At 51.2% G+C, this 14,063-nt stretch overlaps 1 protein-coding gene across 4 annotated transcripts in view; it reads right to left on the minus strand.

The window, feature by feature from the left end:
• The window catches only part of DIP2C (disco interacting protein 2 homolog C), a 376,181-nt gene that overhangs the window by 175,692 nt on the left and 186,426 nt on the right, over positions 1–14,063 (minus strand). For 2 of the 4 annotated variants that reach the window (XM_073018672.1, XM_073018673.1), the window contains exons 2-3: positions 1,869–1,940; positions 196–363 (exon numbers count right to left, since the gene is read on the minus strand). In XM_073018672.1, coding sequence (XP_072874773.1) covers positions 196–363; positions 1,869–1,940 — 240 coding nt within the window. The remainder of the gene's footprint in view (positions 1–195; positions 364–1,868; positions 1,941–14,063) is intronic. The other 2 variants (XM_073018675.1, XM_073018674.1) reach the window with 1 other exon arrangement.

Here is a 14,063-nt window from a genome sequence, read left to right on the forward strand (position 1 = left end):
GGGGCCCTGACTCCCATGGACAGACCCGGTCTCTGGCGAGCTCTGGACCCGCGGAGCGACCTGGCTCACTGCAGAATGGGCACCTCAGGCCCCGGGCCGCGCCCTACACGTCTGCACAGGATGGCACTTGGCAGGTGGCCCCTTTTCTAACGTGTACCCTGCTGTGGGGCTGGCTCTCAGCAAAGCAGCGCTCACCGAAACGAAAGTAAAACAGAGGCCGGTTCCCCGCGGTGCTGGCCACCCGCTCCCGGGCCGCGGCTTCTCGGACGTCGCACACCCCGATGTGGGCAGAGCGGAAGGTTCTCCTCGGCGCTCCTTCACTGTGCTGCAGTCTACACCGAACCACGGCAGCTCCATTCGCTGCTGTAACAAGTTGAAAAAAAACTAATTAATTCAAACTTTAGTTTTTTTTAAATTTGTTACAGCGCTGAGCAGAGCTGCCGACCCCATGCAGGACAGCACACAGACCACCAAGGGGACCACAGCGCGCGGCCGCCCTCCGCGCCCGCCAAGGTCACTGCGGGAGGCACCGTGCGCTGGAGAACCGTCCTGGGAAGCGAGGAACCGCTTCTGTTTCACTTTTGTTTGGCAAGGCACAAAAGTTAAAACCAACAGCGTCCACGGCCTACAGTCAGCCCCACACCTTCCTGTAGGACGTGAGGGCACCTGCAGAGGGGAACCCACAGGCACAGGGCTGGGGCAGTTATCCCCATGTGGCTCCGTGAGAAGAGAATGAGGGAGGGGGCGCAGGCCATGGGAGGATCTGCCCAGCACCGCCCTGAAGCCTCTGGCCCCAGCGTTCCAGCCCAGCCCTCTGCTTCCCTTCTCTTGGGTTCCTCGGCATCTCTCCCTGACTTAAGCCTCTGCTAAGAAAGGTCCACACAAACACGTTCACTGTTACATCACTGCCTCAAAAATCAAGGTAAGAAAAACACGGAATCAAAACAAAACTACCAATAGCAGAAGCTCCACACCGAGTTTCCTGGGGCCTGAGCCCCAGGAAGTTTTCCTTGCTGAGTCAACAGGACCCTGGATGGGCATCGGGGCCTCGGGAAGAACAGAATTGGGGTTTGTGCAGGTGTGGACATGTGCATCCTTAAACCTTTTAAAATTTTGTTGCAATGATAAGAACTATGGAAGCTCAGTTTCCACCTTTAAATTTCATGTTGCTAGCCTTTATGTTTCAGGAAGAAACTGCTTGTTAGCTTTAAGCCATTCCTCAAGCCTAGCTAATTTTCAAGGTCACTCTCGGGCTGAACTGAGCTTCCCAGATGGGAACTGAGGTGCTAGAATCCCAGTCTAATATGAGGTTCTTTTTTCCTGACATTTACAGAACCCAGCTCAAGTGCAGGAAAGCTGCCAATCTGCACATGTAGAAACGCTGGCGGGAAACCGACTGTCCTTCTGAAGAATCATCATGTATGTTTACAACCATATCTCAACACACAACCAGCTTTCACAATTGCAGAGTCCTGGGCGGGATATCACAGCACTGTCTAGATTTGGCCTGTGCCACCAATAGATGCCTTGGATTAAACCAGAATCAATAGTAATAAATAGCCCTCTAAACCAAATATGTTGAAATCACTAATGTGCTCATATTTTTACGACTACAGCATTTTAAAGTAATCAACACAATATTGATCTCTGCTTATAGAGAAAACACCTGTTAAATTAGGCACACTTATAGAAAAATCCTCTGTGCCTTCTATGTGATCACGCAAAGGAACCGGATGCCTGGAGCATGAACGCCAGACGCCGCCTCCTGCCGACGGGGGAGTCAGGGAACGTCTGCCTCCAGGTGTTTCTCTGGCACGCAGTGAACGTGTGAAATGAGAGGACTCATGCGACTCATCGGGGTTACGTACTCGGAGGCTGCGGAAGGTAGGCTCCAATTAACTTTGACCTCTTCTTTTCATATCCTTTTTGTGTGATGTCACCTGCAAGAGAAGGAAAACGAAGTTCAGCAAGGTCTCAGTGGACAGAGTTTATCATTCAGTGGCACCCAAGAAAACAGTTACCACTGTATCTTCTGCGTGCCTCATCGTTAGAATTTTAAAAGCAAGCACTGCACATCATACAACTTCAGTTCCTCCCCTGCTCTCGAACAAAAGCCCACAGCGTTTAAGTCACTGAAACTCATTTGCTAAACACACGCCTGTTTCTGGCCCCTTCTTGATTTATCTGGATGAAGTCCAGAGTTAGATCCCTGCCATCTCATCCCCACCCGCTGGTCCAGGAAGCCAAGCCCGGTGGCGAGGGCGCTCGTTAACTCAGTCAATGACAGATCCTGCGGCTGGCGGGGCTGGGATGGCCGACACCAGCACCAATCAGCATCTTCTTCATTAACGAGACATTTCCTAATCAAGCGTGTCGGTCACAAGGACTTGAGCCACCACAGTGTTTTTGAAAAAGGAGTGACGAAGGCCAAGGGAAGAAGTGAAAGGCATGAAACCTGCAGAAATCCAGAAGAGAAAGATGCTTGTGGTGAGGTGAGAATCCATGCGTTAAAGCCACGAGCTCACAGACAGCAAGGGAGCCACGTAGCAGCCGCGCCTCTTCTGGAGCCAGCACGAGCAAAGACAGAGCCACCTCATCAACCCGCAGGGGCCCTTCCCGATCACAACTCCAGCGCGCAGCACCCTCACTCGCCCTTCATTTTCTTGGACCTATTGTATTGTTTTCTAAGACTGATCAAACCATAATTCCTAGAAGAGCTAAAAATTCAAGCTTTAATAAAAACACAGCAAATGAGTGACAAGTTATCATGATGTACACACAAGGTGGTCACAGTTCACTTTTCCTAGTGAAGGGTGGGCACTCTCGGGTGCCACCTCTGCCTCCACCAACTCACAGCTCACAACACAGGTTCTCGTCTCCGCCACGGTACGCAAGGCCGACGTCTGAACACGGAGCCGGGAACCAAATGACACGGACTCCGCATCTGCCCATCCACGAGTGTCCTTGATGCTAACTAGCCAGCCGGCCACCGCCGACAAAGGGACGGTTTCTGCAGAAGTGTTGAAGCTTGCCAGGCACTCCACACCCGCAGCCATCAGCTGCCCACTACGAGACTGCTCGGCCGCTTCTGGAAATGCCTTGTTAACCCATTTTACAAAGATGTCCAAAATCTGAACCACACAAACAGCCACATGTGCACGTGCACTGGAGCTCAGGGACGAGTCACCTCGAACGCTGGCTGTGAAGTCAGGTTCACTCCTTTCCCTACACACTGTGACGCCTGTCCCACCATCAGAGAAAAATATCTGGTTTTGAGGAAACAAGATGCCAGAAGCCTGGAAGTTCTCTCCAGGCCCATCAATCACAGGAGACCTGATTCACTGGCAGGTACCCCCCTCCCCAGCCCTTTCACTTCAACCCACTTGAGAGCAGAATTACAGAGCAAGAGGCTGACCCAGCTCCGCTCTCCTGCTGCAGAGAAGGTGGGAGTTCCACCTACAAGGGCAGAGCAGAAAGCCCCTGATCCACACACGCCCGGCCTTGGGATCCCCTGAAAAGGCAGCAGCAGCCGATCGCTGTTCTCCCCATGGTTCCCAGTCCTGCCTTGAAGGTGGCTGCGTGAGGAGGAAGCTGCTCCGCCCCCTCCGCCCCCTGCTCAGCATCTAGAGGCACCCCCAGAGCCTACTCCTTGCAACTGAGGAAACGCCCCGGCCAAGAGGAAAGAAAGGACCAGAGCGGATGGAACACGGCTGCACCCGGGACGACGACGGATGAGCAACTGCCCCGCCGCACAGCGGGACGCGCCCTCAGCACCAGCGACGCGCCCAGCGGCCCTCCCGGCCCCTCCAGCAACGCGCCCAGTGGCTCTTCCAGCCGACGGCCCCACTGCTCTGGCATCCTGGTTTCCAGCCGCCTTGCACAATTCTATGATCAGGTCCCATCCTGAAAGCCCTGTCTACACCCAACATTCAGCTCCCAAGTCACTAATTTCTCAATTGAACACTTAAGCATGGGGAGCTGCTCCTCCATTTTCAGTTGATGCCAGCATCAAAGAAAACTGACGTTGCACTCTGTCTCACATTCGGAAAGCTCCGATTGTCAAGGCCCCCAGCTGGAGGAAACCCAGCGCGTTCCTCCGGGCCACGGCTCCTTCCTCTCCCCCCGGGAGTCACCCCGGCAGGCCTAACCAGACGTGTCTTCTCACGTTCCTCACCATACAGGCTCCGCAGCGAATCTCAGGATGGGGAAGGGCCAGACACGAGGAGAAGCCTCTACTTAAGAGCAGGCATTTGGCTGGATTTAAATCAAGCCCCCAATCAATCAGCAAAGAAAATTTCCAGACAAGACTTCAAGAAATCCTACATTACTATCATCTCTCAAAACCTAGGAGGTGGGAAAGGGCAGCACCACTGAGTAACTTCCATGGCCCGCACTTCCCCCAAACCGGGGTCTGCAAACTAAGTCTCCAGGCTGAGCCCAGCTTCCAGGCCACTTCTGGAGACATGCTCTGTGCTCACAACCTGCTCCCTCCCGAGCTGCAAGGCAAGACAGAGTTCTGTCCAGCTCCTCACAGGAGGGTTTGCCGGCCCATCCCCAAAGACGACATTGTTTAAACCTTTTAACAACTTATTTTACAGATGAGAATTTGTACAGATGAGAATTTGAGGCACAAATGGTACTTACGTTCCTCACTCAGGACCACAGATCTAAGACAAAAGTCTGTCCAGCTCCAAAACCGTGTCCCATGAAAACCACACCCAGAGTCTTACACTCTAAAGCTGGCGCAGTGTCCAGAGGCCACAGCCCTGGCTTCCTGGGCCTTCCTCGCATACTCACGCCCCTGTATGTCCTCCTGACTCTGTACCCTGCCTGGGAAGTGCCCTTCTCCAAAGGAAATGCGAGTCTACCTCCCGCTTTGCCCTCTCCCAGCCCCTGCCCTGCTTGGATGCCGCCTCTGGGTGCCCACAGCACAAATCACACACTGTAGCTTGCGTGATGTCGTGGATGACTGACTATGGTTTATTTGTAACACACACACACACACACACACACACACAGTTATCCTTAAAACCAGACAACGTCCCACAGAACTGTGCTCCAACCCCGTTGTCTTACGAACTGAAGCCAGGGTGGTCCTGTGTGTACTACACACACAGATGCCTGTGCCTGACGCAGAGACCCCTGCATATAAGCGACTGGCTGGGAGTGCGCTGAAGACCTGGGCAGACGCGGGGCGATCATTTACCTGTTCAGTGACTGGGCGGCGGGCAGAGGGGAAACTTACACTGATTCTATCACCAAAATGCAGAAGACGATGGCTTGATGTGCTGAAGTGCTGGATGCCGTGGCCCTCAGACCAGGCTCACAAGCACCTGCTACATTTTCATGTGAAAAGTCCAGTTATTTTCAACTCTGGAACTGCCTCAGCATCTGGTAGACAGAGATCCACCAGATTCCCATAATAGATTTGCTACAGGTTACAGGTACAAACCTAGCAGCAGCTTTTACGTGCCATCCTTTATTTTGAAGCAACCAATGTTTCCTGTGTGAATACAATCACAGGCGGCAGGCGACAGGTAGGTGACAGATGATGCATATAGACAGATGACAGAGATGATGGACAGACAGAGATGATAGACAGACGACAGAGATGATGGACAGACGGCAGGTGGCGGGAGGTGAGACACTGACAGGCGGAAGCCAACTGGCTGACTACACAGTATCCTCCCAGAACACCTCCTTGGGTTGGGCCCAAGGCCTGACCTTCAATCAACGCCACACTGTCACTAGGGAGATGGTGGCTCTGACGGTGCCTGGTGCTTCCTCCGTTCCACACGAGGGAGATGGTGGCTCTGCCAATGTCTGGTGCTTCCTCCGTTCCACACGAGGGAGACGGTGGCTCTGACGGTGCCTGGTGCTTCCTCCGTTCCACACGAGGGAGACGGTGGCTCTGACAATGTCTGGTGCTTCCTCCGTTCCACACAAGGGAGACGGTGGCTCTGACGGTGCCTGGTGCTTCCTCCGTTCCACACGAGGGAGACAGTGGCTCTGACAATGTCTGGTGCTTCCTCCGTTCCACACAAGGGAGACGGTGGCTCTGACGGTGCCTGGTGCTCCTCCATTTCACATTGGTTCAGGCTGAATGATCAATTCCTGCCTTTCTCTCCCCCTCATCTTGTGTCCACCAGGGCATGTGGTTCTCAGTGTGCAGCTACATAAACTAAAGGCACAAATGCTCCGAGAGAGGGCACGTCCTTCCCCATGTTTCTAAGCAGGGGCCATCACGGGTCTGTTATCCCGCTAGGCATATCCACTGCTCACAGCAGGCCTGTTCATACTCCCCAAACTTGGAAGCAACGGGAACGTCATCCAGGGCTATTTCAAAAGTCAACTCCCGTCTCCGGGGACAGCCTCTGGGAGGCTGCTGTCAGAGAACGCGAACCACCCGAGCCTCTGCTGGAGCGCTTTCCATGTAAAATTCCAAACAGCATATTTTCCCGCTTCCACATCAAGATACCCATTTATTTTCCTTTTCACTTTAGGAATAAGTATGACAGAAGAGTAAATGTAGAAATTGTAACCTTAGTGAGAAAAAAAATAAAAGTGATCTCTCTTCAAACATTTTCTACTTCATTAAAAAAATGCTACTTATATAAATCTGAGACTTTCCATAAGAATTAAAATTTCAGAAGCAGAAATTAAAATCACAAAGAAAAGAGATTTACAGAAAATCGTTCTTTGGAAGTGAAAACCCCAGTGAGGCCAAGTCACCAGCAGAAGGTCGAATGAGACAGACGGATGATGCTTCTTTCCCTCCCTGAAGGCAGGGATTCTTTTTCTCATTTACGTTGCAGCCCAGAGTTTCAGGCCAAAACCCTATCTTAAAAAAGCAAGGAAAGGCCAGCCTGGCAAACGCAGGGTTAAGACGACAGAACAGCCTCCCGGCCCCTGTGGCTTCCTCTTGGCCTCAGGCCTCAGGCCCGCACCAGCCAATGTGGCCCCAACTGGAACCCGTGCAGAGCCCGAGCTGCGGACGTCAGGCTCCAGAGACAGACACCCGAGAGCCGGGGAGCCCTCAGGGATGAAGGAAACGGGCCACGGAGCTGCTTCCATGACATGGCTCAGCTCCGAGCACAGAGACCCACTTGGCAGTGATGGTTTCCACGTGCGGTGTCAGGAGATTAGTTAATGCTGGAATGAATACTTTATATTACAAAGCAATCGTTTCCATGTTCGGAATTCTACGGCTGTCAGGAGCCTGGTGCTGCTGCTCTGAGTCTATTGCTTTATAAGGAGCCGGGAGGCCCCAGAAGGCAAGGCTACAGCCTCATTTTTAAATCTCCGATAGGCTTCTTCGTTGTGCAGCAGGCCCAGTAGGCTGGTGACAGCTCCTGTGTGTAGCCCCTCGCCTGCACTGGGGGACAGGGGCAGGAGGACCTGGGATGTCCTCTCACTCCAGCAGCTGAGCACAGCAGGGCCCCCCCAAGGGCCAGCTAACTAGTGTGGGTCTCATTTTTCTCATGGATAAAATATAGGTAATAGTACCCATCTACCTGCTACTGCGGATGGAGAGAGAAAACACACAGGATGTGAAGGTCTCAAAGCACGAAGGACATAAAATCTTTAAAAATTTCAACAAGCACCCATCAATATCTGCTTCACATTCAACTCATGAGACGTCCGAGTCGATGGGAGGACTCATGAACACAGACCTGCTGTGCAGCCTGCAGGGCCACAGGCATCGCCCCTTCAGGGGAGGGAGGCAAAGAAGATGGACCACGGAAAACCAGGGACTAGGAAGAAACTCAAAATCTCAGCCTGAGAACCCAGTGGTTGTTCTGCTCCGATGTCAACCACCATCTCGGGACCCCAGCTGCCGCGGGCCCCCACGTCACTGAGACGCTCCAGCTCTGGGGCTGAGGCTCCTGGCCCCATGCACACTCCAGACGGCGGCCAGAAGGGTCGCTGCAAGAATGCAAACATAGGGAGCCTCTGCCCCCAAACCGTGTCAGAGGCTTCTCCCTGCTGTTTGGGTTGAGGCCAAACTCCCCACAGGGTCTCCAAGTCCTTCCCGATCCAGCCCTGCCGCCTTGGCCACCCGTGCTCTGCCATGGCTCCACGTGCACCTGCTGTGCCCATCACCCCCTCATTCTCGCAAGCCCCCGCCACGTTTCCAGCACGAGTATCGGCAGCTTAAATTCCATAAAGATCTTTTAAATAAGGTGCCAGGGTAAACAAAGCCTACACTAGGATTCATTCACCTGAGCTTTCTGTTTAATAAAAACATGATTTATTGTTATTTAGGTGCCTAGTGCCCCACTCTCTGGGCGACAGAGCAAGACCCTGTCTCAAACCACACACACACACATTTAATTAACGGTAGGAGCAGGAGGGAAACACATTTGAGACATGCTGTTGCAGGAAGATCTTACTCAGGTGGGGTGGGTGGACCAGGTCATTTAGAGTTTTACCTTTTCGGTTTTTTTTTTTAATTTGTATCGTCCCCCGTAGCTCTTCTCTTTGTTACATTAAGAACTCCGGTTAGAAGGGGGATTAAAGGAAAGAGCTTGTTTGGAGTCCATTCTATTTTTAACACATGGATCAAAAGAACACGAGAAAGAGCAACAGAAGTTCACACTACCGCAGCGGTCTTGAAAATAAGCTTCTGATGTTAAAAAAAATAATGTAGTACTAACAGTCCCCGAAGGGCTTAGAAATATGAATGCCGATGGAATGTTTAAAATTTCGAAGCGCGTGTGCAGTGCACCGTGTGGAGCAGAGGCTTTGTGAGTTTGAGGAGATTCTCGTCCTACTGCAGCCTCGAAACACCCCCTCCCTTCCAGTCCCTGGCAAGACCAGGGGCTCTGCACGAGGTCCCCTGAGATGCCCCAGCAGCCATCCTGGCCAGCGGGAAGATTTAAACACACCCGTTTCACACAAAACTGCTGTCGTAACTTGCTAAGAACTCTTCGGGCAAGCATAAGTTCTCCAGCATGTCCTGGGAGTTAGAAATCCCTCCTTCTTAAACACAGCTACGTCCCTTTCCCATGACATTCATTCTCAATTTTGCAGATCTCAGGCCTCAGCAGTAAGTTGGTTTTGCTGGATGTTGTATTTACATTTTTTGGTGCTGTGGGGAGGGAGAAGGGGAAAGGGGCAAGGGGCAAGGTAGGGACAATGAAGCCCAGCTTCCGTTACTCCCAGCTAGACACTGAGACTGACATGTAGAAGAGGACCCAGCATGGCCCAGCACCTGCTGTGAGCTCCTTTCAGATGGCCGCCGTGGGCCTCACGGCTCGAGAGCAAGCCCCTCGCGCTCCACCCTCCACTCCCCGACAGAGCGAGATCCCCTTGGAGATTTTTCTTCAGATTGGGAGGGAACATGAGCATGAGGACAGGGGGACGGGGGACAGGGGACAGGATGGAGGACGACCATCCACCTACAAAGTCGGGGTCTTACTGCGAACTTAACAGACAACTATGTCATTTAAACATTCCACAAGCACTATCATCATTTCACAGATGAGTCTCAGCAAGTCCAAGACGCCCGCCAAAGGGCCAGACTGGTGGCTACAAAGTCATCACGCAGAACCGTCTGGCCCAGCGGCGCCAGCCCACCCCCGGCTACAGGAGACGCTTCAGATGCCCCAGCAGGGAGAATGTCACAGCCCTGCTGAAGGGGGAGGACGACAACTAGAACAAACATCCACGTCACTTCCAGCATCTGAACAGTCACACTGGACCACCCCAAGGTGAGAAGTGTATGGTCTATCTCGGATGCCAGGCCACGGGGAGTGGTTACAGCCACGTGCCACGTACCACATGCCCCGCGCCCTTCAGCATCAGAAAGTGCTTTTGTTGGGAAACAACACTGCTAAGGCATCAAAGATGGAATCGCTTTGACAGCAGAAAGAAGTGGGCTAATCTCAGTCAATGCAAAAGCGCATGCAGTCCAGAGTCCTAAACCCCAGGAGGAGCCCATCTCTGTAATCAGAGCTTCACCGTCACTGTGTGTTCATGCCAGAGCCAGAGGCGTGCAGTGAACGGGGGCCAACAGAGCCTCGACTTTCCACAACACATCCAGCATTATCTTCCTGTTTTAGAAGCACACACTCCCTCATCCAGAATCTAAGTCTTTGCAGAATCATTTAAGCAGCTGCGTAGTAGCTATGGCTTTCTGCTCAGTTGCCTTTTTAAGTCAAAGCTCCCAAGAGCCAAAGCTATCCAAGAGGCTCCTCAGCCAGTCTGTCTGCAGCATGAGAAAGCAAAACTCAGAGGTGGCAGTGAGCGGTCAGGCCACCTGTGCCCACGCCAGGGAACCCAAGGGATCTAGGAATGTAAATTCTGCAGTGTTGGCAGATGTGGAGCAAAGGGAACCCTTGCACACCGTTGGTGGGAGTGCAAAGCAGCACAGCTGTGAAATAGTATGGAGCATCTTCCAAAACTAGAAACAGGACTCTGTGATCCAGCAATCCCACGTCTGGGTAAATATTCAAAGGAATTTAAACCGCTAATGGAGAGATGCCTGCACGCTCACGCTCACGACCACCGCAGCACTACTGACAGTCACTTAGACGTGAAATTGACCTACACACCTGTCAGTGGATGAACAGATAGACATCGTGGTGTACGGACACAACGCATACTATTCACCCTAAAGAATGAAATTCTGTCATTTGCAAAAACATGGATAAACCTGGAAGATATTTTGCTAAGTGAAATAAACCAGGCACAGAAATACAAATACTGGATGATCTCACTTATATGCGGCATCTTAAAAAAGTATTTGTAGAAACGGAGTGGAATGGGGTTACCAGGGACTGGGGAAGGGAAACGGCGAGACGCTGGTCAAGGGCACACACTTCATGAAAAGACGAGTCAATTCTGGAGACCGAATGTATAGCATGGTAACTACAGTTAATAACGTATCGTCTGCCTGAAATTCAGTTAACAACGTATCATCTGCCTGAAACTGGGTAAGAGAATGGATCTTCCATATTCTCACCACACACATGAATTAGCTACAAGGTGAGGGATGTGTTATCAATAGCTTGAACTGGGGGAGGAAAAAACCCTGAAATCCTTCCCCTCCTCCCAAAAACTATTTATAGATTTTGAACGTTGGTCTGTGTGGAAAAAATTGTGTTTCTTCCAGCAAGTCTCTTGAAAAAATAAAGCGTGTTAAAGTACAGTCACCCTCGGTGTCTGTGGGAGTGGGTTCCAGGGGTCAGGATCCCAAAGTCTGCGATGCTCAAGTCCATGATAGAAAATGGCGCAGCATTTGCATAGAACCCACGCGTGCCCTGTGTATTTAAAAGCTCTACATTACTCGTAATACCCCAAACAACGTGAGTGCTGAGTACACAGAACCCACGCGTGCCCTCCCATGTACTTAAAATCTCTACATTACTCGTAATACCCCAAACAACGTGAGTGCTGTGTAAATGGTGGTTGTACTGTATTGTTTAGCGAATAATGAAAACAACAAAGTCTACACATGTTCGGAACAGGCTAGGCCATTCTTTTCCTTCTGAGCAGTTTCACTTTCAGTTTGGCTGAATCCAGGGCTACAGAACCCATGAACATGGAAGGCCAACTCTGCGTCTCGGAAATTTTTAACATTCAGCAGGCGGAGGAAGGAATACAGGCTCTCGCCTCCCACACCCCTCAGTACTTCCTGGTCATTCTGCTGTGTCAGCTGCTTCTCTGTTGACCAACTTCACAATCTTCATCAGCAACGGGGCAGCTCTGGACAGGGAGAAGCAGATATCCTTCACCTGCAAACTGTGTTTGCCGCGGCAATGAGCTCAAGACCGTGTCTTCTTCCAAACACTCACCGGAGGAATCCGAACCGTATGTAGTGAGGATCAGTCCTGCCACACACAGCCATCTCTCGGATGCAGAGAAGCTGAACAAGCGGCCAGGGCTCCTCTGACGCACACGAGGCCATGCGGAGAAGCGTCCCGTAACGTTACAGCACCTGGCTGGTTCCACCATACAGATGGGACACAGAGGAAGAATTTCTTAAGCAACATTCGTACATTTGGAGTTGAAATGCAAAATGCAAGCGCCAAAAACATTAGCTATTTTGGAATAGGTTGGGACAGGGAAAACATGTCATGAGATTAGAAAACAAATTTTTTCTTGAGACAGGTCTGCCTCTGTCACCTGTGCTGGAGTGCAGTGGTGTGATCACAGCTCACCGCAGCCTTGACCTCCCGGGGTCAAGTGATCCTCCCACCTCAGCCTTCTGGGTAGCCAGGAACACAGGCAGACACTACCGCACCCGGCTGACTATGCAGTTTTTGTAGAGATGGGGTCTCGCTGTGTTGCCCAGGCTGGCCTCAAACTGCTGGGCCCAAGTGATCCTCTCTCCCGAGCTTCCCAAAGTGCTGGGATTATGGGCATAAGCCACCAAATCCAGCCTCTGTCATGAGTGTTATAAACACAGTACTTGAATTTTTTCCAACCTCTTGCTATCCAGCCAGCTTCCCCGGCTGTGGCGAGGGTGATGCTACTGCTGTTGTCTCTTCACGAAGGGCGGGACAGCAGATGACAGGCACACGCCGTACCCAGGGAACGACTCGGCTCTAACAGGAGATGCCTCAGCTGAAGGAAGTCCTCAAAGCCCCTCGAATCTGCACACCTGAGAGAACCGATCCCACTCACAGTCAGCAGTTCGTGCCACAGAAGCAGGTGCCAGTAGAGATGCCTGCCTCTCCTCGGGGGTCCGGCCGAGAGACCCCCCACCAGGACGTGTAGAACAGCGCAGAGTCATGTTTTTTTCTTTCTCCCTGCTGCCCGGGGGTCTCTCTTAGGGTGCTCGTCAGAGATGCACCTCTGTCAAGGGATGACTGACTTTAATTTATCTGAAATGAAGTTTCTGCCCATTTCTTCTCAGCAAATATAAGTTTTCAATGAAGAAGTCAGCTCACCCCAAGACTCTGGGCTCAAGCGTGTCCCGACCTCCATCTCCGAGTACAAAATCTCCTCTCAGCTCCAGGGCACCTTGGGACGAGCCAGGACCCCCACTCACCATTCCCCAGTAACACCCCAGGCCTGAAAAAAATGTCTGCTGTGTGGGCGAATTAAGGAGGCAACGTGCGTTTGTTGAGTCCTGCCAGCTAACTATAGATAAAACATGCTTTTTGAGAGCTGCGAGTGTTACTTATCTGCATGCCAGCATTCTCACCGTCAGACATTATACGGCACAACTTCAGTAGGTCCTGTGACCCCACAAATCCAGGATGCACGAAGAGAAAGTGACTGCTGCTTAGTAACTAATCACATAAATACTGCAGCTTTCACTTGGGCCTTGTTTGGTAACCTGCACAAGCCTAGGCTGTATGTGAGAATCTCCAAATGCTGTAGAAATTATCCTAAACTTCATTTCCTCATTCATTCATTCATCTCCCAAATATTTAATACCTACTGTGTGCCATGCAATGGACAGAGTACATAAAACAGAAATCCTACGCAAAACAGAGAAAGCACACACGGAACAGACATAATATTGCCAAATGTTTGCTGCATAAAAGATTTAAGAAGTTGTATTTTAACTTAAAACCTTTTAAAAGCTGGAAATAAAGGGATGCTTAATTCCATGAGTCCAGTGATTTTCTTAAATCGCCACATCTGGGTAAGCAATGGAAAACAAAAGGGACAGGCCAGGTACCTTCAGGACAGGAATGACTGTGCTGTCTCCTACCACAGGTTTCAGGATTCAGAAGATGCTAAGATCTTTCTATCATCCTTAAAGCTGTATTTTTTTCTGACAATCTTGCTTTCTAAAATAATGGCTCAGTCCCGAAGAGGCTTGCCGTTAATTTAAGACGTCTGAGGTTTTCTTTTGGAGAGTGGAGGGGGCAAACGACCTACCAGAAGATGTATGTAATAAGCTCAAGTTATTCCAGAGAAGTTCGTACACACGTTACGACTTTCTCTGAGGCCAGTGAGCTGCGGGCATCCCTCCAGGAAACACCGAGGCTTCCTGTGCACTAACTCACATCGCGTCAAAAATACCCTGAGTTGCACGGAGGAAAGCAGAGATGATTCCTGGTGCAACATGTAAATGTGATAAGATTTTGATGGTTTCACTAGCT

Source organism: Chlorocebus sabaeus, chromosome 9 (assembly GCF_047675955.1).
Source record: "Chlorocebus sabaeus isolate Y175 chromosome 9, mChlSab1.0.hap1, whole genome shotgun sequence".
NCBI lineage: Eukaryota > Metazoa > Chordata > Mammalia > Primates > Cercopithecidae > Chlorocebus > Chlorocebus sabaeus.